At 52.3% G+C, this 27966-nt stretch overlaps 1 protein-coding gene across 3 annotated transcripts; it reads left to right on the forward strand.

Annotated features, from left to right (window-relative positions):
* The first annotated feature begins 160 nt into the window (after positions 1-160).
* PPP4R1 (protein phosphatase 4 regulatory subunit 1) lies at positions 161-27939 on the forward strand. 3 transcript variants are annotated; one of them, XM_032974714.2, is made up of 20 exons: positions 161-237; positions 372-416; positions 4584-4716; positions 6944-7050; positions 9491-9633; positions 10667-10813; positions 11576-11683; positions 13058-13123; positions 14424-14582; positions 17021-17169; positions 18762-19312; positions 19492-19637; positions 20529-20615; positions 21006-21191; positions 21482-21643; positions 23523-23623; positions 25382-25502; positions 26144-26272; positions 27252-27393; positions 27633-27939. In XM_032974714.2, the coding sequence occupies exons 1-20, from the start codon at positions 231-233 to the stop codon at positions 27785-27787; spliced, it is 2844 nt and encodes a 947-aa protein (XP_032830605.2). In that variant the 5' UTR covers positions 161-230; the 3' UTR covers positions 27788-27939. The 3 variants fall into 3 exon arrangements, with proteins under 3 accessions (XP_032830605.2, XP_032830606.2, XP_075908228.1); XM_032974715.2 differs by having other exon boundaries at positions 20532-20615; XM_076052113.1 differs by lacking the exon at positions 20529-20615.
* Positions 27940-27966: the final 27 nt, after the last annotated feature.

A 27966-nucleotide genomic window follows, 5' to 3' on the forward strand; every position in this document is an offset into this window, starting at 1 on the left:
GTTATTAATAAAGTTTTTGCAACCAGCGCGTACCAATAAAGATATCACGAGAGAGGGGAGCGGTGTCTTCCCGGAAATGACGTACATCGGAGATGGTGGGGGCGGACGTGGGACGGTGGCTGCGGGGGCGGGGCCGGGGAATGGAGGGCGGAGCCGGGGAACGGGGGGGGGGCGGGGTCGCCTGGTCAGCCAATCGCGCGCCGCCTCCGAGGCGCTGCAGGCGGGTCAAGATGGCGGGTGAGGACTCGTGCGCTCGGCGGCTCCGCGCGTTACGCGGCGCTGTAGTCGGCTCCGGGCGAGCTTCAACCGCTCCCCTTTGCCTCACCTCCACCCCGACCCCCGGGTCCCTTGTGTACTGTGTGCGACCGCAGATATCAGCCTTCTCACGGACGACTCCGAAGGGGACCCCGCTGACTGTGAGTTTTATCTCCCGTCGCGGTTTCGACCTCTTTCCGCCAACCGCCCCCCCTCCCACAGCTCCCCGCCGCCGCCGCCGCCTCCTCCTCCTCATCTCTCCGCCACCACCAAACTCCGGAAGCGGTCGAGGCCGTCGGCAACAACGAAAAAAAGCTGAAGCCGGGGGGGGAGACTCCCGTGGGGCCCCTCGGGGCAGGAGGCGACGATCGGCGGCTTCTCGTCCACCGAACTCTTCCTGGCTGAGCGCTCCCCTCTCGATCCCCCACTCGCTCTCCCCCCCCCCCGACGCCAACCCCGACATCCTCCTCCCTCTCACCCCGTAAACTTTGCGTCGACTACTCGTCGCCGCACCACCACCACCACCACCGGGACTCTCGGTTCGCGTCTCCCCTCATTCTCCTGTTGCGCGGGCCTCGTAAACTCTCCACTCTCCTCCTCCAACTCCTCCTCAGCGCAGCCGCCACAGTTGCCATCGGATGGACCCTCAACACTCCCCACACACTGCTGCCTCATTCGCTCGTGACGCTCTCCCGACTCTCCCCTAACGCTCCTCTAACTCGCCACTCACTCTCCCTTCACTCTCACCACTACCCTCACCGTCACCCTCCCTAAGTCTCCATTGTCACCCTCATTCTCCTGTTGCGCTGCTCTCCCCACACTATCTTAACTCTCCCCACACACTACCTTAACTCTCCCCACACTACCTTGACTCTCCCCACACTACCTTGACTCTCCCCACACTACCTTAACTCTCCCCACACTACCTTGACTCTCCCCACACTACCTTGACTCTCCCCACACTACCTTAACTCTCCCCACACTACCTTGACTCTCCCCACACTACCTTAACTCTCCCCACACTACCTTAACTCTCTCCACACTACCTTAACTCTCCCCCAGCTACCTTAACTCTCCCCACGCTACCTTAACTCTCCCCACACTACCTTGACTCTCCCCACACTACCTTAACTCTCTCCACACTACCTTAACTCTCCCCACACTACCTTAACTCTCCCCACACTATCTTAACTCTCCCCACACTACCTTAACTCTCTCCACACTACCTTGACTCTCTCCACACTACCTTAACTCTCTCCACACTACCTTGACTCTCTCCACACTACCTTGATTCTCCCCACACTACCTTGACTCTCCCCACACTACCTTAACTCTCTCCACACTACCTTGATTCTCCCCACACTACCTTGACTCTCCCCACACTACCTTAACTCTCCCCACACTACCTTGACTCTCCACACACTACCTTGACTCTCCCCACACTACCTTGACTCTCCCCACACTACCTTAACTCTCCCCGCGCTACCTTGACTCTCCCCTCACGCAATGCAAGTCCCCTCTACACTCCCAACATCCATTTCCTCTTTGCCTTCACTCACCCCTGACTCCGCCAACGCGTCCTACACACTCTCCATTGGCCCCTGTTCTTTTGTGCTCCCCTAACTCTCCCCTCCACTCAACGGGCACACTCCACTCATTCTCCCAGACTCTCCACTAACCCTCTCCTATCCATAATAAAGGTGTTTTTTTTTGGGGGGGGGGGGGAGGGGGGTTAGATGGCGTAAAATATAAATGTGTCTTTAAACCCGCCACCACCCGACACAGCCAATTCGGTTTTTGAGGTGAAGAAAACGTGAAAATTAGTTACTAGTTGGGCACACCGGTGTGTTGGAGAGTAAAGCCGCTCAGTCATACCTGTCAACCCCTTATCAGTGCCGACGTTATTACAGACCAATTCAGTACTTATTGGTCTCTCCGTGCCCTTATAAATCTCAACGTTCATCCTACAAAGCCCGTGTTGAAGCAGCTGTATGTTATATGGACCTGAGAACTCAATTTCCCTGTATGGGTTGACAGCTATGCACTCTCCTATCCCTCCCGTAGTCACCCCTCTCTGCCCAAAGCCTCTCCTAACACTCCCACTTAATAATGTCATCTTGCACTCTCCCCAACCCTCTTTCACTCAATTCCCCACGCCAATTCTCCCTGCATTCCGTCTCTCCACACTCTCTTCACTGTATCACGCCTCTCGCCCGGCTCACCCGGCTTCCCCTGCTCAACCCAACTATCCTGCTCAGCCTGCTCACTTGCACCCATCCCGCTCCAACAACCCCCCCCCCCTCCTTGTTCTATTGCCAGTGTTAAGATATTTGTGCGAGGGTTGAGAGGGGCCCTCCCTTTAATTAGAATCTTTGACGTCTCGCGTGCAGCCGACGGTGACTCTTGACGGCGATTCTCTACTCATTACCCCCCCGGGAGTCTAGACTTATCTTTCATGAGGGTTGCTGCAGCTACATTCGGGATGTTTGGCCAATTTTATGTTCACGAGAGGTTGGCATCATGTGGGAGCGAACCCGGAGACACAATCCCACCACGCGTACAAGGGGGTTGTCACTCCACGCTGCACGACAGCTGGAATCCAGAATCCATTGCTGTACTGTTGTGGATTCTGTGTCCTATCTAAGCACTGATCAGAATCAACTCTGCCGAGCTTCTGAGATACAAGAGATGAGGCGCATTGAGCGCGAACTTTCTCGCAGGCGATTTTGGCATTGCTTCTTGTTCCACGCCTTGGGGATGTGTAGTTGCAATACCACATTTGCATGAACCCCAGAACTCAAAATGCCGCTCCCCACACACTCCATTTCCATGATTTTAGACGACTCACGTTATAGCTGCCAATTTGGGTGGCAGCCCAAATTCTCCTCGGCTATTTCGCTTCTCGGGCTGGCCTGAATTGTTGACGTCAGATTTCGGACCGAATGGAATTTTTTTTTCAGAGGCCCTGCCCAATTTATGAAATATATAAAGCTAAACATTTTTTTTTAATTTTACCAGGTAAGGCCCACTGAGCTGTATAGCTCTGTTTCAGAAGCGACCTGACCACAAATGAAAGCTCAACGGAGTGGCTTATCAGGTGGAAATTTATCGCAGCCATAATACTCTAAACACGTGACGTAGAATACAAATGTGGAGGGAAAAACCGGAGGACCCGAAGAAAAATCCACACGACCACAGGCATCCGGGTCGGGATCGAACCCACGACCTCCTGTGTATACCAGACGAGGCAGATAACATCTCGCTACTTGTTTATTATAATTTCAAGGTGCCTTCCACCTCTGGTTCTGAGAGAAACCAGCCTCGTGTGAGCCGACTCAAGTTGATTCGAGTCTGACTCGGGACTGGACCCACGGACAGAATTTGGGCCGAGCGGGAAAAATTTCACCAAACTTATAAGTCCAAAATATGGTTCGAGGAGACGTTCAATTAATGATCCAATATTTACCATGTTCTCTGGATAATAATAACTTAGATCCCCCCGCGTTTTAAAGAAAAATTTGGGGGGGGGTGTGTATTATCATCAGGTACGTGTGTGTGTGTGTTAAGTGATTGGATTAGTGTAACTTTTATTTACAGCAAGCCCAAATTTCTAGCGCATCTTACTTTCCAGAGCATCTTACGATCGACATAGTACGGTAATTTATTGTCGGTAACACAATTATTGTGGTCTTTAAACTCATAAGTATTTATGACACGGTCTTACTCCGAAACGTTAGTGGAAATGTGCCACTCATCTCGCGTGCTGACTCGGGTATGGAAACGGCTCTTTTTTAAATTTTCCGTGACTTGCGTTGTCCCTTAATTCGTGTTTCCGGCGAGAAATCGGCCCAAATGAAGATTGCCTTGAGTTGGGCGGTGACGTGGTCGAGCGGTCGCCCATTGCTAAGTTCACGGTTTGAACCCCCCACCGACCTCCGTGGTTAATACCGAAAGCTTTATTGCTCGTTACCACGGTGCCGGCTGCTTGTCGGAGGACGTTTAAAGAGTCCGTAATGTTATTCGAAAAATAGTGCCGCTCTCAAGGTCCAGAGTTTGAACATTTGCTTGCAAATTACTTAATTGAGTAAAACCACTTGACAGCATCGCTCCCTACTGGCAGACTATACCCATCTGTGAAACATTGCGCTTTTGTGATAGCTTTGCCCTATGGGAACAACATGAATAGCAAATGTATTCAATTATTATTGGCTGTCTAAGCGAGGGTGCAAGTTGACTTGGGATGAATGAGCGTGGCATCGGCTCAACAGGCTCCGCCGTCACAGTTTCACTGAGCGAGGCCGCGTGCCCTCTCACCTTTTATCTTTCAGGTTACGACGACTTTGGCCCGGACAGCGATATCCAGTCGCTAACGTCGGTGCTGGATACCATAACTCAGGATGAAATGTTGACGCCACTGGCCAGAATGGAGAAATTCTCATCAAGCGACAACATATTTAACAGGTGAGCGACGCGGTATGTTTGTCCGCGCGTGCATGTGTAAGCGGTGCTGCAGGAAAGCTTTTTTTGGGTGTTCTGAGTGATTTGCGCTGCAGGTTTGACACTGGGGAGCTGTCACGTTGGCGTAATGGTGTGTGCACCGGACTTTTAATCCAGAGGTCGTCGGTTTGATTCCATCTCCGAGCCTTGACGGTTAAAATAGTGGGCCATCACTGGCATTTGATGACTCGGTCCTGTTTGACCGCCCCTGCCAAACCCTCATCAATGGACACTGGCCAGTGTGGTGAAGTACGGCCACTGGAGGGCTGAACTTTTACCTTTGAACGCTGTGAGTAAATCCCTTTTCAGGAAATACAAAGCAACATTTCCTTGAAGTTGTGAGTCACGTACGATACGATGGTCTCACACTCACCAATGGGGGGGGGGGGGGGTACGCATTAACTTACGCGTTAACTTACTGCAACGTAGCTGTTGTACTTTGCCATGCAAAAAACTTACAATAAAAAAACACACGCGGGGCACGTTAGCAAACCCCCCCCCCGCCCCCCCCCCCCCTCTTAACGGTCCCTATGGGTCATGTGACCACTGTTTCGCCACAAGCGCATGTCAGTTCCTTTCGGTCCGTGCGGACTCGTGATGCGCGGCGATATTTCTCCGTGTAGCCATTTCACGTTGAACTTAAATGCCACGCGGAATTTTTTTTTCTAATGCGTAAAGTGCCAAAGTGTTGCAGCTCATTCTGGAGCTCTCGGTCAAAGGTCAAATGGTTTCCTACTCGAATGAGCTTTGAGGTTGTAGTCACGGTTCAAATCTGGCAAGCCATCCTTGATTAAACTTTGCTGGTGTTATCTTTAATTTGTACAGCTCCTTGACCAAGGTGCTGAGCAAAGAATTAGCTATTTGTACAGCTGGAGTGTGATGAGATGGATTGATGAGAGGGATGAATATGATGATGCATGAAATAAACGATGATGAAACTCACAGCGAGCGGTTAATCATGAGTGAGTGATGCATGGGTGGGGCAGTTGGGAAGAGGCATGGTGGAGTTAATGATGGATGCTGAACATAGAATGGGCTATTTGTACAGCAGGAGTGTGTAGAGATGGGTTGATGGGAAGGATGGTAGCACATGATGAACATGTTGACCAGTGAAATAAACGATGATGAAACGAACGGCGAGTGGTTCATGATGAGTGAGTGAGATGCATAGGTGGGGAAGTTGGGAAGAAGGATGGTGGAGCAAATGATGGGGAAGGTAGATGGAAGAGGAGTCTGGCAAGCGAGGAAAAATAAGAGTTCTAGGGGAATAATTAATTGTGGACAGTGAGGCTGATTGTTTGACGTTTAGGGGCAGCTTGTTCCAGTGTAAAAAAAAAAAGTTAAGTTTTTAGGTTACCAGGTAAGGCCCACTGTGCGATGTAGTTCTTTTTCAGAAGTGGCTTATCGCATGGAAATGTATAATAGCGGCCAAATACTGTAAACGCATGTTTCTAAAACACGACCATGGGGAGAACATGCAAACTCCAAATATTTAGGCGTCGGGATCGGGATCGAAACCGCGACCTCCTGTAAACCAGGCGAGGTAGTTAACATCTCGCCACCATGGCGCCAGAAGCGAGAAAGAAGGCAATCGTGATTGAGCACAAGCAGGAGGGGGAACAGAGAGAGGCAGCGTAGAAGGAAATGAGGGAAGCGATATACGTTTGGGCGAGACCATGGTTGAGGTTTGTAAGCTAGGGCGAGGTGTGCATCATCAACAATAGAAGCGCTACGTGACGTCTGCTTCGCAGTGGACATTAAGGATCGCGTGACGCCATCCGCGTGAGTTGGCCATTGTGTGACGGGCGTCGTGGTCCAAAGTTTGCCACATTCGAAAAACGTGTCCCACAAACGTCTCCCTTGGCTTCGTACGTAAAAATCGCCTGCAATGAATTGGCAGGAACCTCCCGGAAGAGTCCATGAGACTCGGTGAGGCTTTCCTGCCCAAACAAGCGTAATAATAAACAATGATGTTCTATCATTCAGGATTTTGGTTTTTTTAGCGATTTTTAACGTCAAACTTATTTGCAATTTTGGCATTCCTCGCACGTCTCCAAAAAAATCGGGCGATCGTGGAGTTCATAGCCATCGCTCCCGTCCGCTCCACTACCGTTACTGTACCTCCGGCGTTTCGGCAAAAGAGAGCTATTACCACTGTTCTCATTGTAATGCGCGCGTGTTTGTTTTACAGACAGATGATCACCAGGAGCCTCCTGGACACGTTCCGCTTCGTGATGGACGATGAAAACGAGTCGCTTAAAGTCATGCGAGTAATCGTCAAGCTGTCCGAAGATGCCGGTGAGGAGCCCGCTCGCATGTGCCGTGGTCGTGTAGTTGAGAACTCATTGGCGCTAGCGGTAGTCCATAAATACAGTACTGTATACTGTACTCTAAACGGCCCCACCACTTCTCTACAATCAACTTAGAATGCTCTACAACTGACCGGTGGTGAGTAACTCGGCAAATGAGTATATTATTACTTATTATGTCAAAATGAAAATGTAGTCTTAGTTTCTTTATTCTGGTTGAACCATAAGTATAACTCGCAGATAGCCGGCGTATTTGATTAACCAGGAGACTCCATTCCCCGTGGATGCCAGATAAGAGCTTTTCCTGTAATTATTATTTTTTTTTACTCGCTCATTTTGCGAAACGGGACAAGCCGCCGTTCGATCGCTGACAGTTTCAGGTTCGCTGCTGAATAAGCTCTCAGCACGTAGGGTGAAACGTCGGACTTGGTGTCGAACAGCAAAGCGGCACGACCTCAAACCATGGATTGGAGAGAGCTGCGCAGAACAGCCGACCGTGAAAACCTACGCAGGAAGGGACACGACATTTTTTTATTTTAAAATTTAATTTTTCTCAATTTTCTTCCCCCAAATTTTTGTTCCGCGTGTCGTGACGTCGGCGTTTTTCTTCGTCTTGCGGTGAAGGTTTTCATTTTGAGCTTCGTGGCAGCTCGCAGCTCGCAACCCTGTGTCGGAGAATGGCCCGGGAAAATTCGAACGAAAAATTGCTTCTGAAGACACTTTATGATACCTGTTCATCCACACTGGGGGGAGCACGCTTGGTATATGCCCTGCGGAGAGAAGTGTTTGTCGTGCGTCAATACAGCTGCAAGTGTTTTTTTTTTGTATTCCCGTAGCTGGAATTTGTCCAAAGTGGCAAACTACATTTGACACGAGTCGGTTGTTGGTTTTTTCCACACACACAGTCCCCATCGTTGATCAGACCAAGACCACCACCACCACCACCATTATCATCGTCTCGCTACGCTTGAGCATTCGTTTTGACCACAGGTGGCTGAAACATGGATATATAGCCAGGAAACTGGTTGGTACTGCCTCAGCGCTGTGAGCCCTGAGGCACCCCGGCAACCTCGCAATAAATCGCATTGCCACGTTTACTTGAGACAGAGCTACACGAGAGCCGGCTCGAATGCTTTTTGAGTGCCAGTTGACTCGACTCGGTTAAAACCGCTCGACTTGGTCAGTAATAAAAGTGGCGGTTTCATTATTGTCGAGTTGGCCAAGTTTTCCCCGAAATAGATGTCGGTGCGATGTCACGACCGCACATGCTAACAAAATAAAACATTAATGGTAGAGTTATTTATTTTTTCAATTCCTGCCGCTTACAAAATGTTTGAAAAAAAAAAACTATTTTGACGATGCGATTTTCATTATTTTTTTCTGTCATTTCCACTCGGCCCAAAATTCTGACGTACGGATTTCAGCCCGTGCCTGTGAAACGAAGCCGGCCCGAAAGAATCCGAGCTTCAGCCCGGAAAATGAGCGGACCTCGAGGCCAAACCCAGTCGACAAAAAGACAAAAAAATGAAACAAATCAGGAAAGGTTGTCCGCGGTTACGGCAACGCGCGTTCATGCTCTCGACACGTGGGCTCGTGGAATCCAGCTGCTCTACAAGTCTCCTGTTTCACCGTGTCGCTGTCAAAGAGGGGATCATCGCCTAGTCCCGCGATGTGCTTTCGTCGCCGTGAACCGCGTGCTTTTCGGCACGACGTCCGACGTTTCGCTCCCGGACATGGCCACAAAATGCGTGGCACTGCATAAAAACACATGGGAGAGCCGCGGAGCCCAACGGTGAAAACATACGCAGCCGTGTTAGCCTGTACCTTTCCTTCCCCCGCACCTTTGATTCCTTCCCCTGCACCTCCGATCAGCACAGTTGGCTACAGTACAGTGTGAAAGAGTTCAAAATACGTACATGCATACATACCAAAGGCATTATACTGGTTTCTGTTGGAACCAAGGCTAAATCGTAGGGCTAACGACTCCACAAAAGTTCACACGATTGGCGGACACAGTGCTGTGTCGAACAAACCCCACGTTTTACCGCTAGACTTCAGCGGAGCTTGTTTGTGTCATCTGTCCATTGTGTTCCGCAGCAGCACAGCACCGTATGTTGAACTTCTTTCGTACCATACGTAGCCAACCGTGCTAATCGGAGGTGCGGGGTAGGGACAACAAACTGAATGTGAAAAGCAGTTCTAAAGGTGCGAGTTTTCAATTTAGATGATTTAAAAGTGCATAGCTCCAGTGGCTTCCTAATATCGGAAGGAAAGAGCGTTCCAGACGGTCGCAGAAGCGCATCTGAAAGCGCCGCGATGATGCGGTGACCGCCGTATTTTGTTCGCCGGCCAGCCGAAATCCGCTGCTGCGAGGATGACCGGAGCTCGTGTGCCAGGTCGCTGATGGTTTTGTTTTGTTTCTTGTGTAGAGCCGACGGTACGAGCTGAGCTGATGGAGCAGCTGCCTCACATCGCCATTTTCTGTAAAGACAGCCATCCGACGGTTCCGCACATTATTCAGAAGTACCTGCTGCCCGTCGTCATCCGATTAATGACCGACACGAACAACCAGGTACGCAGCACGGTCCTGGAACTTTGGCGAATTAATGGGGAAAGTTTATTTTTTATTGCATTCGCAGATCTCACTCGGTTGATATATTCAAACGCTTGACTGCGGTGTTGCACAATCTTTTTGGGAAGAAAAAATGTTTTTTGACGTGATGAGCAACGGGCTCGATGGCCCAGGATGCGAAACGGCCAGCAACAAACAGCACTTATTGTAGGTTGTGATAGGACAGACCTGACATGTTTCTTGAATCGAGTAATATTATTGCACGCGTTTTGGGGGAAAAGGGACGATGGTGATGATGATGATGATGGGAGGGAATTCCAAAGTGGAGCAGTGCAAGGAGAGAAGCTGAAGGAGAAAGTGTCGTGACCAGTGCGGTGACTGAACACATCGTGGATAAGCGATCGAGTGAGCAGGACGGTGAACAACATTGTGACCTGCAGTGTGGTGGTTGTGAACGTGTCGTGTGGACCAGACTTAATAGTCGGCTAGACGGGAGTCCTCGACTCGGCTGGAAAAATCAACAGGTGAAGTTTATGGGAGCAGTAATACTAAATGGTAATTATCGTTGAGTACATTTGGTTTTGGCACGATTATTCTTATGGCTCAAGGCTACCACGGAGAAACGGCGCTACGTGTCACAGACATGTCTGCGGTGGTTTCCCAGTCGGGGGCGATGTCGCTACGCGTATCATCCCAGTTGAATCATTTTTCCGTGTTGTTTTTTTTTTTAACCTGCCAAACCTGGACCGTCGACGCCGGCGCACAGTGGCCCAACTCGTTTGGAACGATGTCGCGGGATTTATTTGACGTCCACTGTGAAGCAGACGGCGGTGTCATATCTTGCCGTTGATACACAACGACCGCAGGGATAATGATAACCAGGAGGGCGGCTTGCCGGATTCGAACCGCACGGTAGCAGCGCCGGAACGGCACGGCACCGCCCGAGGATGGGTAACGGCGCTTGCGCTGCCGTGCGCCGGCGCGCGAGCGCTGACCGGTGTTGTGCCCCCCGCGGTGTGCTTCCGAACGAGAGGTGCGCAAGACTAGCCAGGCGGCGCTGTTGGTGCTGCTGGAGCAGGAGCTGCTGGACGCCGCCAGCATCGAGACCAAAGTGTGCCCCGTGATCTTGGAGCTGACGGCGCCCGAGAGCAACGACGATTACAAAGCCGAGGCCGTCACGGTGGGCGTACATTCTAGATTTGAAGTTTTCGTGACTGCCAATGGTCCATACTTTTTTGGTTCTTTCGGTAAAGTCACGTAGGTAAAAATAAAAATAAAGTTAATCAAATCGCGACGTTTCGGAGGCAACACAAGCTTCCATCATCAGGTGTAACTAACACAGCAAAATCAGTAATTTTGCACGACAAAATCAGTAGGAGACACCAGTAATTTTGCTGTGATTGTGTTGCCTGGGCGAAACGCTTCACTTTTTTCTCGTTGTGTTTAGTATGTCGTCCTTCCCCCGCGCCTCCAATTTAGCACGGTTGGCTACGTACGGTGCGAAATAAATCCAACATACATACGCTGCCGAAGTTGTGCACTCCCACTCGGCCGTGCCGTTTCCTCCTCTTTCCTACGGCTGATGTAGATGCCGAGCAACAACTACAATTTCACGTTCAGGTGCGTCAAGCCAGATAACCGCGTCGGGAGCAGCGGAGTGCATTGCCGTGATGTCTCCTTCGTAATTGTGGACCGGGCATTGAGTCGTCATACGTTGTACGGTCCGTTCCGTTCTGGATGACCCACAGTTGCACACTGGAGAGTTTTACATTTGTGCATCACGTGCCCGCATCTGCTGCAGCGGATGAGCGTCTTCGTGGAAGATCAAACCCCAGGGATCTTCTGGGTTTGATGTGGAGAGATGGTTTCGTTTGTTAATATTCTCCACAATGACGCAAGTGATTGTCTTGAGTTGGGCTGACGCCGCGTTTCCCCTGCGCAGATCATGTGCAAGATGGCGATGGTGGTCGGCAAGGACGTGACGGAGTGTCTGCTGCTGCCGCGCTTTTGCGAGCTCTGCATGGACGGCAAAATCTTTCACGTCCGCAAGGTGCGCAAACGTCAAATGCGTTTTCCGCACGCACGAACACACTCGCTGGTCGATACGGAAGTTGACCCCTGCCCCCGTGGCGCCCTGTGCTGTCCTGCGAAGTGGGGCCTCCGTCCGAGAACAGCATTATTGCGATTTAAAAAGTCATAAAGTTATTTCCTGCTCAGAGTAACACTGAAGTGGTGCTAACCTATTTATACATTCCTGTGGCGGGAGCGAGTGTTAACAGTACAAAGACTTTTGCCCTTTGATCGCATGAATCGGCTTATTTGGCCCGTGCGCTGCTTGTCTACTCTACCGTTTACAGTCACCCAACTTGTGATGCCAGCCCCACCCCAGGGCTGTCACGAGCCCGGCTTTCAAAACGACACAATGGATAGGCATATCTAATGTAATGTATAGCTTGATGTAACTTACACAAAACGATGACGCAGAACGGAATGATGTAGTTGACGGGGGGGGCGTGCCGCAAATATTGAGGAATGAGTGACCGCGATAGAGGGATGCATAGGGGCTCTGGGGAGGGACGGGAAGGAGTGGAGGGGCGAGTGGAGGGAAGAGGAACGGGCGATAGAGACGAGGTGGTGAGGCTGGAAGAGCAACGAAAGGAGGTTAAGGAGGTGGACTGCTCAATGTACAAGGGCGGTGCTGAGTCTATGGGTAGTGCTGCGTCTATGGGTAGTGCTGCGTCTATGGGTAGTGTTGAGTCTATGGGTAGTGTTAGTCTATGGGTAGTGTTGAGTCTATGGGTAGTGTTGAGTCTATGGGCAGTGCTGAGTCTATGGGTAGTGTTGAGTCTATGGGTAGTGTTGAGTCTATGGGTAGTGCTGAGTCTATGGGTAGTGTTGAGTATATGGGTAGTGTTGAGTCTACGGGCGGTGCTGCGTCTATGGGTAGTGCTGAGTCTACGGGCGGTGCTGAGTCTACGGGCGGTGCTGAGTCTACGGGCGGTGCTGAGTCTATGGTCCAGTGATGAGTCTATGGGTAGTGCTGCATCTATGGGTAGTGTTGAGTCTATGGTGCAGTGATGAGTCTATGGGCAGTGCAAGGAAAGTTGATTCCAGTGGAGGGGTGCAATGAGTGGGGGGGGGGGGGTGTAGATCATCATCATCATCACTCCTGGGTCGATAAAATAGTTGCCAAGTGGTTGTCCCTGCCCCCCACCCACCACCCTACCCCGCCGGATGAATGTGGATTTTTCCGGCAACTGACTCGGATCTTGTAAACAGGAAATGAGCGGCAATTCCTCCAAGCTCATCTGAGCAGGAAATCACTTGTGACTCTGAACCGTCTTAGCTGCAGCGCTGGCCACAGTGACGTGAGGATGGCGGGGCTGGTTGCAAGTTGCGTGCGTTTACTCGCGTGCGTGTTCAGGTTTGCGCGGCTCACTTTGGCGACGTGTGCAGCGTCGTGGGGCAGAAAACGACAGAGCACGTGCTGGTGAGTGCGTACAAAGGCAACGCAAATGCTCCCCACCCCCCACCCCCCCCCCATATAGCACGTCCTGTTAGCGAGCACCTTTCGAAGAGCAGCACCGCGCATTTTTACACACCGCACCGAGTCCTTATTTGAGGCGTAATCCACCTAGGGGAGGCGCAGGACAGGTTCGGATAGTCGTCACTGGTGTGTTGGTGGTCGCCCTGAGCGGGAATCAAACTCGGGTCGCCGGGTTTGTAGCATCGGTCGCTCACCACTATAAACAATAATACATTTTATTTGTGAGCGCTTTTCTGAAGACTCAAAGACACTTTACATAAAATCATAAAAGCAGCAAAAACAACATCAAATGGTTAAAACACTAAAAACACATCAAACTTATCTAAAATAATAATACATTTTATTTGTGAGCACTTTTCTGAAGACTCAAAGACACTTTACATAAAATCATAAAAGCAGAAAAAACAACATCAAATGGTAAAAACACTAAAAATACATCAAATTTATCTAAAATAATAATAAATTTTATTTGTGAGTGCTTTTCTGAATACTCAGACACTTTACATAAAATCATAAAAGCAGCAAAAACATCAAATGGTAAAACACTACAAACACATCAAACTTATCTAAAATAATAATACATTTTATTTGTGAGCGCTTTTCTGAAGACTCAAAGACACTTTACATAAAATCATAAAAGCAGCAAAAAACAACATCAAATGGTAAAAACACTAAAAACACATCAAACTTATCTAAAATAATAATACAAACAGACACAAACACGCACGCACACACAAAGCCTGTAACAGACTGTTGAGGCAAGTGCTGTTAGCGAGCAGCACCTATGAAGGCCGGCACGGCACACGAGGGGGTGGGTGGCCAGCAACCACGCCCGTTGTTGTTGACACATCACCACGTACTTATTTAAGACTGTGGTCATGCAACCCAAACTGGACCGTATGCTAAACCACTGTGGTCTCTCCGCTCCTTCGACGGACGAGGAGGCATAGCAAAGTCTAACACGAACAGTCTCCTGAACGGTCTCTCGGCATTGGCGTTTCAGCTCCTGCGAGCACGTCGGCCATCACACGCAAGAATAGAATCGAAGACCCAGCCGAGCACGAGGGAGTCCTAGGACCGAGTCGCATATCACGCGACCACCGAGTCGGACGCCACTCGCTAAATACTTTCCCCGAGGACTAACGTGCGGCGGTGACGGGGTCGCGTTTACGGCATCCGAGCTTGCGCCGGGTTTTTCTTTTCATTGTTTTTTAACCACCACCCCCCCCACTCCCCCCCACAGCTGCCCAAGTTCATGCAGCTGTGCTCTGACAGCGTGTGGGGCGTGCGCAAGGCGTGCGCCGAGTGCTTCACCGCCGTGTCGAGCACCGCCTCGCACGATTTCCGCCGCACCCAGCTCTCGCCGCTCTTCATCAACCTCATCTGCGACCCCTCGCGCTGGGTGCGTGCCCGCCTTAAAGGGGGCGCGACGCGTTAGCCGCGGCGGGTAACGCCGGCGGTGGCTGCGCCGGCGCCGAGAAGGGACCCAACTTTGGTTCGATTCACGGACTCGGGCGCCTTTTCTGCGTGGAGTTTGCATGTTCTTCACGCCTCCCCCCCCCCCCCCGCCTCCCTGTTTCTGTGTGGGTGTCTCCTTCCGGGTTCTCCGATTTCCTCCCATGGCTAAAAGAGCAAGAACACACAAAATTGCCGTACATTCTAGATTTTAAGTTTTCGTGACTGCAACGATCCATGCTCTTTGGTTCTTTCGGTAAAGTCACGTAGGTAAATATAAAGTTAATCAAATCTCACGACGTTTCGGAGGCAACACAAGCTTCCGTCATCAGGTGTAACTAACACAGCAAAATCAGTAATTTTGCACAGCAAAATCGGTAGGAGACACCAGTAATTTTGCTGTGATTGTGTTGCCTCCGAAACGTCGAGATTTGATTAATTTTATTTTTACCTACGTGACTTTGCCGTACATTGTAACTGATATTGGTCGAAACATCCCAATGCTGAAATATTATCTGGAAAATCGCTCATGGGATTGCGCGTTGCAATGTTGCCCCGTGGACTGTGAAAATGTCGCAGATGACCCTGTTGTGAAAAGAGTCTGGGAAACCGCACTTTCTTGCGTTGATAAACGGCTTTATTATTTATACGAGACCTTGTTTGGCCGATATCAAAGTATGAAAAATAATAAGATTACGTTTGACTCTTTCTGACAACCAAATAGGCGTTCAGATGTTCATACACATTTTGGCGTTCTCTGGTCTGACACTGGATAAGACGACAATGCTCTAGAGAAGGCTGTCTCTGTTGTAGGCCAATCAATTTCAAATAAGATGTATTTATACTGGTAGGAACGAAGTTGTAAACTGAGTGTACCAGCCTGCAATAGATTAATGTGTCCGTCCGTCCGTCCCCTTTCAATACTTTAACTAAGTGAAATCTCGTGCTGTTTGGTGTAAAATCAGCAATAGACAGCGCAGAAACTTGTCCTACCAGCCCACCCTGCTTATCATGAGAGCACGTTGGTGTTTGCCTGTTTTAGGGGCCATGCATTGAGTAGGTATGCAAAAATCTGTCAACTTGACCCCTCCCCCCCCCCTCCCTGTACACACGCGGACTTTTTATACCCCCCCCCCACCTGCGTACGTACACTTGACGCACCCCCCCCCCCCCGAATTGTATAGAACGGCCAATATTTAATCCACGCAGAAACGATCAAGGATTTAATAATATTAACGTGTTTAAGCAAACAGTTCACCGCCAGACTATCTAACTCATTTGAAGGTCAACGTAGACAAATTATTATAGAGGCTTCACCCCCCCCCCCCCCCGTTTCCTATGCGTACATTGTCAGTAGACCCCCCATGCGTACGCATTTGGGTTAACCCCCCCTCCATGCGTACGTACTCAATGGATGGCCCCTTACCATGTGGTTAATGCGGACGTAATTCTTTGCAAAAGGTTTTGTATTTGGTGGTTCAACATCTTAACACCTATTTTATTCCCAGAAAGGGTAAAAACGTATTATTATTTTTCATAGCTTGATTATTATTATTGTTGGGTGGGGGGAGGGGGCGAAGTCGGGGGCTGGGGGGGGGGGGGCACAAGGGGTGTAGTCACTCGGTGGTCAATTCACTTGCACAGTGAATCAAGAAACCTCAGTTTGATTTCCAGACAAGGGTGAGAGGTGAATGATACCGGAACCAATCCTGGATGTCCCTCTGTCCCGTCAACAAACTTGCACTGACCTGTGTGGTGAAGTATAGTAAAACAACAACACGCTGTGGTGGGGGGGGAGGGGCAGAGGTAAGTATGAATTTAGCAGTTGATCGATTACGGCCAGTTAATGATTTTTCATTGGTTTAAAAATGATTACAGTACCCCACCCCCTTCAGGGCTGTGTTAATTATAGGACTGATTGATTCCTACCCCACTGATTGATCCCGACCCCACTGATCGATCTCGACCCCACTGATCGATCCCTGAGCCACTGATCGATCCCTGAGCCACTGATTGATCTCTACCCCACTGATTGATCTCTACCCCACTGATCGATTCCTACCCAATTGATCGATGCCTACCCCAACTGATCGATCCCTAAGTTACTGATCGATCCCTACCTCACTGATCGATCCCTACCCCAACTGATCGATCCCTAAGCCACTGATCGATCCCTACCTCACTGATCGATCGCTACCCCAACTGATTGATCTCTACCCCACTGATTGATCTCTACCCCACTGATCGATCTCTGAGCCACTGATCGATCCCTGAGCCACTGATCGATCCCTGCCCCACTGATCGATCCCTGCCCCACTGATCAATCTCATCCCACACCGATCAATCCCTACCCCCCTTGACAACGTGTGCCTGATTGCGTTGCAGGTGAGGATGGCGGCCTTCCAGTCTCTGGGGCAGTTCATTTCCACCTTTGCGAGCCCCCCCTCCCTGCTCGCCGGCGTGGCAATCCACAAGGAGAGCAAAGGGGACGTGGAATTGACCATCGAGGCTCTGTCGGCGTCGCCTTCCACTGGGTGAGGACCTCGGCGCGGCGTTGAATCTCAATTTTTGTTCGCCTCTCGTACAGTGGGCGGCGGGTTGGCGGTGCGCGTCGGTTAACGCTTGCGCCTTCCCGGGCAATAAGGGCCCGGGTTCAGTTGCCTTTCTGCGTGTGGTTTGTTAGCTCTCCCCTCCTGCTCTGCGTGGGTTTTTCTGGGTTCTTCCCATAGCTGTAAACCACCGCGATGTCATGGCTCTTGGCCAAACATCGCAATGCCGGGATCCTCCTGAAAGCGAGTCTTTGTACTCGTTTTTTTTCCTCGCCTGATGACGATTGCTCGTGTCGCGATCGAAACGGCGTGATGTTTTTTAAAATTATTTTTCCATCTACGCGGCTTTACCGAAAGACCCAAAGAATAAAAATAAATAACCGTTGTACTTCAACTTCATCTTCCCCTAAATTTATGCACGTCGTGTTACCGGTGTCCTGTAGTTACCGGTGTCCTGTAGTTTTCATTTGACGTTGCGACGAGCGAGCAGGCTGGCCCATGGGCCGTACCCGGCCCGCTACTTTATTACGTACGGCTCCACGCTAGCCCACACTCTTCAAAATTGCCAGAAAAGAATCATTAATCCATCGCTGCAAGGACCTTGGCCGCATTTACTTGGTTCTGGAGGGCAGTTTTTTTCGACCTGGTGTCAACACCAGGCGTTTCTAGTTTTGGCACCACGCTCAGTCGCTTCTGTCACCGCAAGGGGCTCCTCCTCACACCTGGTCGACGCGCGTGTCACTTTACAGATGATCATTTCATCGAGGTATTTGAAAATCCTTGGGGGGGAAAAGAAACTCTACTTCCCCCCCCGGCATAAATGTCTCTCGGCGCAGGGAGGAAGAAGGGGGGTGGCATGGGTGGGAGGCACCACACGTGTATGTACAGATTGTCCCCGAATTACGATGGTCCCCGACTTACGATATTTCGACCTTATGATGGCGATAGCGGTACGACAAAATTTTAAAATATTTAAAATTATCGCGCGGCGGGTAAACGCAGCAACGTACGAGGTACGATACTGTACGTTGGGACGCTGCCGGGATGTACGCATCTCCCGCCTTGTGTGGTGATGCCTCACTCTCGCCAGCGGTCGACGGAGTTAAGTTGTCTAGGTGTTAGCGCGTGTACTGTACCTTTTTTTACTTTACGTTTTACTGTGCAATACAGTATTGTAATTAATAAATACATACAGTATATAGTTTATACGGTACTGTAAATTGCTCTGTTTTGCTAAATTATCACCATTCTTTAAGACTCCTGGGTAGGCTAGGGCCATCTTCGACTTGCGATATTTTTGACTTACGATGGGGTCGTCGTAACGCATCTCCATCGTTAGTAGACGACTACATGTATGTATGTACGTTGAACTTCGTTCGCACCGTACGTAGCCAACCGTGCTAATTGGACGTGCGCGGGAAGGGCGACTGACTAAACGCAAAAAGCAGAATGAGCTTTCCGTCTAGGTGACTTAAAAGTGCATAGCTCCCGGCGGCTTCCTAACATTGTAAGGAAGAGCGTTCCGGACTTGCGACCCCGACTCGCCAGGAGGTTCCACGCCGTTTGTGTCGCCGCAGTGCCGCCGAAGGGCAGGAGGCACCGGCCGACGGGTGCCCGAATCCCGGCAGCGACGCCGGGGGGGCGCCGCCGCCACCGCCGCCGCCGCCACCAAGGCTCGCCGCCCGCGAGGGCGGAGGCTCGGAGTCTCTCTCGGGCGACTCTCGTCAGCCACAGCCGCCCTCGATTCCCACCGAGCGCGACACCCATGTCGCGTCGGAGCCCGCGCGCTCGGACGACGACGACGAGGAGGCTGAAAGCCGTCGCCCCGCGGAGAGCGCGGCGAGCGAGCGGCCAGGAGAGCAGTCGGGCGACCGCGACGGCACCCGGCGCGACGCCGAGATGGCCGGGCCGGGCGGTGGCGACGCCGGAGCGAACAACAAGTACGGCACGTTCCTCTTCTGGAGAACGCCGCTGTCGGACGTGGCGATCGACGGGGAGCTGCTGCTGCTGCACCCCCCCGAGTGCCACGCGCCGCGCGAAGAACCGGCGGAGAGAGACGACGCCGAGGGCGCGAGCGCGCCTTCGGTGTCGGGGGATGCCACGGATGTTGCGAAGATCCGCGACAGAGGTTTCCCCCCTCCCCCCCCACTCCGCTCTTCATATTTGCTCGCGAACAGCACTTGCGCCAACAGCCTGTTAAAGACTGTATGGGCGGAGGGGGGGGGGAGGAGGGATCTTCGTCTTTGAACAGCTGCTGGTGGAGAGTCGTGTTGTGAACGCGGCTCCTCCTGTGCTCTCTGTTTACAGAGGCTGTGGACGTGGCTGCGTGCATGCTGGAGGCCGCCTCCCTCGATTCGGACCCGTCCGATCTCGGCGAGTACGAGGGATTGCACTTCGACAACGTTTGCCTCTCCCTGGAGGGCTCCGTCAAGTCGAGCTTCCTCGATAGCACGGTGAGCCGTGCCTCGAGCGCCTCTCCCGTGTTCGTCGCGTCAGGGGAAGGCGCGTAGCAAGGTTGCGACGTTGCCCCCCACCTCCGTCCCACCCCCCCCCCCCTTGTTACCTACGACTGAAATCGTCCCGAGCGCTCGCCCAGCCTCTCGTCGGATCTCTCAAGTCTGCCGAGCCGGGTTTTTTTTTAAATTCCGTCCTCATCGTCACCGTCCTGGTTTCTGCGATCCTTACGTCATGGCCGCTGGTCCGCAGCCGTAATCGCACGGAGGGGAGGGGTTGAATCCTTGCGAGGACAAGCACAAGTTGGGAATTCCATAATACAGGTTTTTTTGGGGGGTTTGGATCGCATGAATGTATAAATGTGTCATTAAACCCGCCACCACCCGACACGGCCAATTAGTAAGGTTTGTCACGTTTACAGAGCATAACCCAAAAAAAACTAATTATGGATGATATTGGTCGCAAAAGCCTTACATGTTAATTGTTTCATAATAATAATATTAATCCTTGCATTAAATGCTTCAGCAACTCAGTGCCGGCATGCATCAAATCTCATCTCAAACATTTCGGTGCGAAAGAAGTTCGACATACCAGAAGGGGGGCTATTTTTATTCGAATTTTGTAAATTTTGACCATGACCCCAGAGCACGATGGCCTTCTCATTTGTAATGACATCGGGAGAATCTTTAAAGGCCACTGTGAAGCGGACGGTACTTGGTGTGTCGCGTGATTCGTGCGTGCCAGAGTCGAGCTGCAAACCTCGGCAGCAAGCGGCGAGCGCTCTGCCGCAGGGCCACGTCTCGCCGCCCCCAGCGTGGGCATGGTTTTAGTTCCTTGTTGCTGCTGCTGCTGCCAATAGCAAGTTGAACAGTGACCGCTTGTTCGTGCAGGAGGAGGAGGGGCGCGTTGGCACCATGGACTCTCCCGACAGGAGCATGGTGCTCACACCGCAGCCAGAGGAGCAGCTTCACAACCAGGTGACCGCCACCCCACCCAATCGCCACGGTTACCACACTCAATGGTTGTGGTGACAGGGACGGTTGGGATGATGGTTGTGGTGATGATGGAGTGGGGCGGGGGGGGTGTTGATAGCATTGGTGACAATTTTAGTGGTAGTTACAAGAGGCCGTCTCTGGTGTGGGCCAATCGGTTTCAAGGAAAATACATGCACTATCAAAGGATACCTGTGTGCATGTTTTACCACAAGTTTGTGTGGCCAATGCAGACTTAATAGGCGTCTGATTTGATGTTTGATCATCGTAACGCCTACCTGCGTTATCGCTGACGATCGCGCCCGCGGTGCTGCTGATCATGTTACGGTGGTGGTGGTCGTGATGGCGAGTTGCGACGACGCTGCTTCTCCGCAGGACGTGATACCCCAGGAGCTGCTGGACCAGTTCCTGTCAATGACCGACCCGTTCCGGGCTCAAACCGTGGACACGGAGATCGCGAGGCACTGCGCGTACAGTCTCCCGGGGGTGGCGCTCACCCTGGGTACCCAGCACTGGCACTGCCTCAAGAGCACCTACAACTCGCTGGCAGCGGACATGCAGGTGGGTCTCTCTCTCTCTCTTAGTCGACGTTCGGTTGGCCACTGCTTTCTTCTGTCTACACGATGGTGTGGTGCGCTTTGTCCAAGACATCGCACAGTCCCTCAATAAAAAGGCACGTTTTTTGTCAATTGAATCGTCGATACACGGGTAAAGGGTAAAAGTTACAAAATGACACTTGCAGGGTGAAATCTTTGGGGAAAACGACTTTGACCGAAAAGTTAAAAAAAAAAAGAGCAAGAAAGTCAAATGGCGAATGAGCGCCCGTTGTGGGGCCGCCGGCAACCCCACAGTGGAAGGTGCGGCGCACGCTGGCCTTCTCAATCCACGAGCTGGCCGCCATCCTGGGAGACCGCCTCACCGCCGTGGACCTCGTCCCCGTCTTCAACGGCTTCCTCAAGGACCTGGACGACGTGCGTGTGGGCGTGCTCAAACACCTGCACGACTTCCTCAAGGTCAGCGGGGCGCGAGCGGGTGGGCGGGCGTGGCCGCGCGTGCGCGCGCGCGCGGGGGTGTTGCCGGTCATTCTCGGAGGGTCATCCCCCGTGGCACCTGGGTCTGTCCCGCGACCTCCTGCCGGCAGCGAGTCTTCCACACGTGGCCTGACACAAGCGCCGTGGTGATGATAATAATAATAATAAATTTTATTTGTGAGCGCTTTTCTGAATACTCAAAGACACTTTACATAAAATCGTAAAAGCAGCAAAAAAACAACATTCAAATGGTAAAAACACTAAAAACACATCAAACTTAGCTAAACATTAAAAGCAATTTTAAAAAGGTGAGTTTTAGTCAATGATTTGAACGCTGGAAGGTCGGTGCAGTCACGGATTTGTTTTGGGGAGAGAGTCCCAAAGTGAGGGGGCAGTGATGTCACCGCAACCTTCCGAGTGCGGAGCAGTTCACTCTACCGCTGAGCCACCTGGCCAGGCTAAAAATATAGCTGCAATACAATATTTACTATTTTGAGTAAACAGTATTTACTGTCGGTTCGTGGTTTGTACGAAAATGTCTGGGGCAGGGCTTTTTAATTTTGTTATTAATAGGTTGAGCTACGGGCGCTTTTACTTGCCTCGATCCTTACGCCAAGCTGCCTGGCTCAGGCCTCCCAGCCAGTTTACCGCACGGAGACTTTGCCCTCCCCCACCCCACCCCGCCCGCCCCGCCCCCCCCACCGCTTTGAGTTTAATAACTCTCCCAACGACCAGCACCCAAGTTGCGCAACAGCAGAAGTGGCCACGTCGCGCGGGTTCAACGGGGCGGGGCCTTGCGCAACCTTTAAAAAGCACGGCAAAGTCACGCGCAGGGAACTCTCTCGCGTTTACTTCGAGCCTGGGGTGAAAAATGGTTGGGGCGGGGGCTGGTGGGCGGCCTCGACAATTGAGGATTTTTCGGGAGCTTCGCCGGTACGGGTGGTTGAACGTATTGGCGGTACAACCGGTGGGCGGGGAGGGAGGGAGGGAAATTAAAAAAACCTGCAATAAGTATTTACTTTCCCCCGATTCAGAAAATCTTGCTGCGGGGCGTCGGTCAAAATCAGTTTCTCGTGATGTCGAAGCAGTCGGACGACGAACGTTTAAACGAGCGGCTGAACACGATGCTTCAGTCTGTTCCCGTACAGCAGCACCCAGCCTGACGAGAGATTGGCTGCTCCATGTTTCCGAGGCAGATTTGACTCCTCGTGCCCTAGACTTGGTCGGACGGTGCCTCGATTCAGTTCCAGAATCATTTCTCGGCGGACGGTGGCATCAAAATACTACGACTCGTGGTGTCGCCACCGCGCGTTCCAATTGGAAGGCAGTGCGACTTCTGATGGAGAGTCTGCAGCTCCACTCAAGGGCAAGCAACATGGACATCGTCAGACTGTTTTATGAGGACCGCGATGTTATGCTGCACCGGTTGTACTGACAATACATCCAATTATTCATCGCTGCATTTGTGGAATGTGAGATGAAGTGGTAGTGTATGGGACCATCGGTTCCACCACCCCTGGTTTATTGATTGTGCGTAGCCCGTTGGTTGATGCTGGTGGTGCCGTGCATTGTCCCTGTACGGTAATGTTGCGGTGCGTGCGCAGCGTTGCGAAGCTGGCAACCCGGTTTAAATTCCCGCTCGCGGCCAACACCAGTGGCGATTGTCGACTTGGCCTCAATTGACTACCTGGTGCGGTGTGTATACATTGCCACTGGGGAGACAAAGGCGGCCGGGCGTGGTGCCGGCCAGCCACCCCCTTCTTGTGCTGTGCCGGCCTTCATAGATGCTTCTCGCTTACAGCACTTGCCCCAACAGTCTGTTAAGGCTACACGGGGGATCTTTGTCTTGTCCCCCGTGCAGTTGCTGCCCCAGCAGAAGCGGAGGGAGTACCTCTACCACCTGCAGGAGTTCCTCGTCACGGACAACACGAGGAATTGGCGATTTCGCTACGACCTTGCCGAGTGCGTGCCTTCTCCCCGCCCCCACTATGATCTCATTTAGCACCCCCCCCATTCCCCACACACCCCCCCTCACCACCTCCCCACCACCCTATACTCATGAACAATTCTTGTGTATGTATGTACGTTGAACTTCTTTCGCACCGTACGTAACCAACCGTGCTAATCGGAGGTGCCCAACGGCTGCGATTGGAAGGTAGTGTTGCAGGACCTTGCGATGTGTGGCCACCACGTGCCTTGCCTTGTCACCCTCAATGCGTGCACCCTGATCTCTACACATCTCTTTGCACTTTTGAGTCTAGATTTAAAACTCATTTCTTTAGAACTGCTTTTTGTACGTAGTTTTTTTTTGTTAGCCACAAATGATAGTTCAACAAAGTGGCTTAGCATCACGTGGACATTTATAGCAGCAGACAAATACTCTAAACGTATGGTTCTGGTGGCATCTCTGCCACCACCACCATCTTCACTGCCACGATCGCCCCCCCCACCACCACCATCTTCACTGCCACGATCGCCCCCCCACCACCACCATCTCTGCTGCGACGATCGCCCCCCACCACCACCATCTTCACTGCCACGATCGCCCCCCCCCACCACCATCTCTGCTGCCACGATCGCCCCCCACCACCACCACCATCTTCACTGCCACGATCGCCTCCCCACCACCACCACCATCACCACCATCTTCACCTCCGATTAGCACGGTTGGCTACGCGCGGTGCGAAAGACGTTCCACGTACATACAAACACACAAACATACGTCTCGGACGCTGGAAGCAGGGTTGAGCCTGGGTTCGTACTTGGTTGCGTGACTACCACCTGCAAGCCACTGGAGGCGCTACTTTTATAATGCCCAATGCGCAGAACTCGCTGACGTGAAACCGTTTTTGCGCGATGAGCACACACGCGTGTAAGCGCGAACCACCTGGCACACAAAAGCGCGCGTGTGCGTCAGCGTAAAATGGTGAGAGACGATGCGATGCAGTAGCTGGCGCATGCGTTTGATTTCTTTTACACACACACACACACGCGTGCGTGCACGCGCAGCAGTAGTGCGAAGGTTAGCGCGCTTCACTTCAAACCTGGCCACCCGAGTTGGATTGCCGCTCACGGCCAACGCCAGTGACGATTATCCGAACTGGTCATGGGCCCCTCCCCGAGATCGTCTCCGCTATCCTCACTTTTAATCGGTGCGATGTGTAAACATCGCCACTCGGGAGTCAAAGGTGGCCGTGCATGTTGCTGGCCACCCACCCCCTCGTGTGACGTGGCGGCCTTCATAGGTGCTGCTCGCTCACAACACTTGCCCGAACAGTCTATTAAGGTGGCTACACGAGAGATATGTGTGTTTTGTGTATACTCCTCAGCGTACACATACTTTGTGGGGAGTGGTCATGTGGAGGTTCGTGCACTGTGCTACGAACCCAGCCACCTGATTTCAATCCCCGCTCGCTGCCATCATCGGCGGTGGCGGCGAATGTCTGCATCGGTCCTGGGCTTCTCCCAGGCTGACTCGGCCTGAAGTGAGTTCCTGGCACGGTGTTGACAAAACATTGGCGCTGGGGAGGCAAAGCGCGGCGGAGTGTGGTGCTTGTCGCTCCACCCCCTCTCGTAGGCCTTCTCCGGCCTTCTCACGGTTCTCGCCAACAACATTTGGCCCACTAGCAAATATAATCTACATGGGGGATCATGTGTGCGGTGTGTGGTGTGTGTGTGTGGTGTGTGTGCATGGTGTGGTGTGTGCGGTGTGTGTCACAGGCAGTTGATTCTGCTCCTCGAGCTCTATGCCTCCAAGGATGTGTTCGACCACCTCTGCCCAATTGCCTTTCAACTCTGCTCGGACAAAGTTGCAGAAGTCCGATGGATTTCCTACAAACTGGTGAGTTGTTGCGCCGCTCTAGCAACCGCCTGCGTAAATAAAAATGCGCTTATTCGGGCGCGGCAGGTCTCCAGTAATAATTCGCAGAACTCCGTGTTAGTCCACTGCTGGATGATGGGGTGCCCATTCGTGCCGTGTCGGTGGGGGCTTTGTTTGATCGTACCTCGCCAAGCTGGTCACGAAAGCTTTAAATCAAAATTCACCCAGGAACTGTTCGAATATCCCTCGCCACTGACATTACCCATGGACTCTGGTCCCGCCGGGTTCATAGGGCGACATGCGCTAACCACTGCGCCCCCACTCCGTCCCAGTCCCTACACACACGACATCTAAACTCGAATTTCTGAGCTGCGAGCTAGAGATTCCCTGACCGGGTACATTTTTAGAATCGCGCTCGCTCTCTGCAAGGTCCTCCGTGGATTCGTGGCGCGATGATGATGATGAGCGCGTTCTGCTGCAAACCCAGCGAACCGAGATTCGATTCCCGGTCGTATCTTTCTATTAGGACAAAGCCGGGTTGTATTTCTCGCGTGCAATTGCTGACCCGTCGTGCACGGTCTTCCCCCAGCACCGCTCCCACGCCCGCGAGCGCGCGCTCTCGCCGACGGCTTGCATCGTGTCCGTTCGCCCCGTGCCCGCAGGTCAGCGAGATCGTCCGTAAGCTGTCGTCCTCACGGGACCTCCTTCAGCTGTTCCTGGAGCAGATCATCAGCAAGTTCCTGGCGGGTTCCAAGTGGAACAGCAGGCAGACCTTCGCTTACATCTGCCAGGTGAGGGCGTTGGGTTTTTGCGGGCAATTGTGTGCACGGATGTTTTGTCAGTTGAACTTCTTTCGCGCGCTGTGCGTAGCCAACCGGGGTGAAGGGTGAGGGAGCGCAGTTGGAGTGGATTGGACTTGCCGATGAAGCAGTAACCAGTCGTTTCAAGATTGGCCTCTGTTGGAGGGCAGAGGGAGCCACGCTCGCAACGACGAGCGGAGCACCGGGCGGCTTAAAATGCAGCAAGTTGGCACAGTGGGGAGCACGGTCGGTACATCTGCCAGTCATCTAAGTAGGTCAACCCATGGCACCTGCTGGTTCTGTGCTGTGACCTTCTGCCAGCGAGCCTTCAATACTTCACGTGGCCTCCAAGTGCACCTAGCATGGCACAGGCGCCGTTGTGACGTCATCGCCACTTAGGGGTGAACGGCGGTTGTTGGTGTTATTCACCGTAAAATTACGAGGCGCCGGTCTGCTTCGATGACGGTGGACGTTCAAGTTTCCCGGGATGTCATTCGGAGAAGGAGCAGGGGAGGCCTGTGTGTGACGACTCGTCACAGTCCAAATTTGCGGTTTGAAAAGATACCTCGACATACGATATTTAAAAGATAACATCCCGCTTACTGACTTCACTGGAAGTATTTTACGGTCCCAATTTTGGTATTTCTTATTGCATCTCCCCAACAGATGGCCGCACAATCATCTTACCCATTCCATCGGCTTAAGTAGTCAACTCTCGAAAAAAAATCCCGCCACTTTGCGGACACTTGCCTTTTTTGCGGGTAACCACGTTTCCCACCCCCCCCCCCTTCCCCGCCCCTCCCCGGAGCACAAGATCGAGATCAAAATATCATCGTGGACACAGCCGTTGATGCCACCCGGCACACGGCCGGGTGGCATCCGATGTGGTGGGCAGTCCGATGTGGCGGGCGGGGGTGGCGGTGGTGGTGGTGGTGTGTCACCGTGTCCGCGCGCTGCTGCTCGTGCGCAGGCCATAGCGGAGGAGGACTGCCTGGCGTGGGAGGACTTTGGGCTGTTGCTGCTGCCGCGTCTGTTGGAGTTGGTGCCCGACCCGGTGCCCAACGTGCGCATCCTCCTGGCCAAGACGCTGCGGCAAGCCGTGCTGGAGAAAGGTCAGACCCGCCGCCGTCATCACCGCAGCTGCCGCCACCGCCGCCGCCGTCAGCCGCCGCCGCCGCACGTTTTAAACGTTTGCACGCGCGAGACGATACAGTAACCCAAGAAACCTCTTAATGAGAATAAATTAAAGTTGATTCCTAATTGACCTCGGGTTTCACTGCTCGCGCCGCCGCCGCCGCCGCCCATGCCCGTTACCGACCCCCCCCCCTCCTCCTTCCCCACCGCCACGCAGACGTTCCCGCTGGCGCCGCGTTGCAGGCGGCGGAGCAGGCGGTGCTGATGCTGCAGAGCGACGCCGACCCCGATGTGCGCTACTTCGCCACCAACAGCGTGGCGCACGCCAAGCACTACGACGACACCCGCAGCTCCAGCTCATCGACTTACTGATGATTTTGCTCGAAAATTTCCACCCCACCCCCACCCCCCCCCGGTTTTTTTTTTTAGCAGCAGCACACCAGCTCAGTTTTTTTTGTTGTGTACTCGACTAATGTATAAATGTAATAATTAAATTTCGAATAAAATACACTTTTACATTTGGACTGACCTGGTCACCCTTTAAGCGCAGT

The sequence above is a fragment of the Petromyzon marinus genome, chromosome 54 (assembly GCF_048934315.1).
Source record: "Petromyzon marinus isolate PM22_M1 ecotype Great Lakes invasive population chromosome 54, UKy_Petmar_22M1.pri1.0, whole genome shotgun sequence".
NCBI classification, from domain to species: Eukaryota; Metazoa; Chordata; class Hyperoartia; order Petromyzontiformes; family Petromyzontidae; genus Petromyzon; species Petromyzon marinus.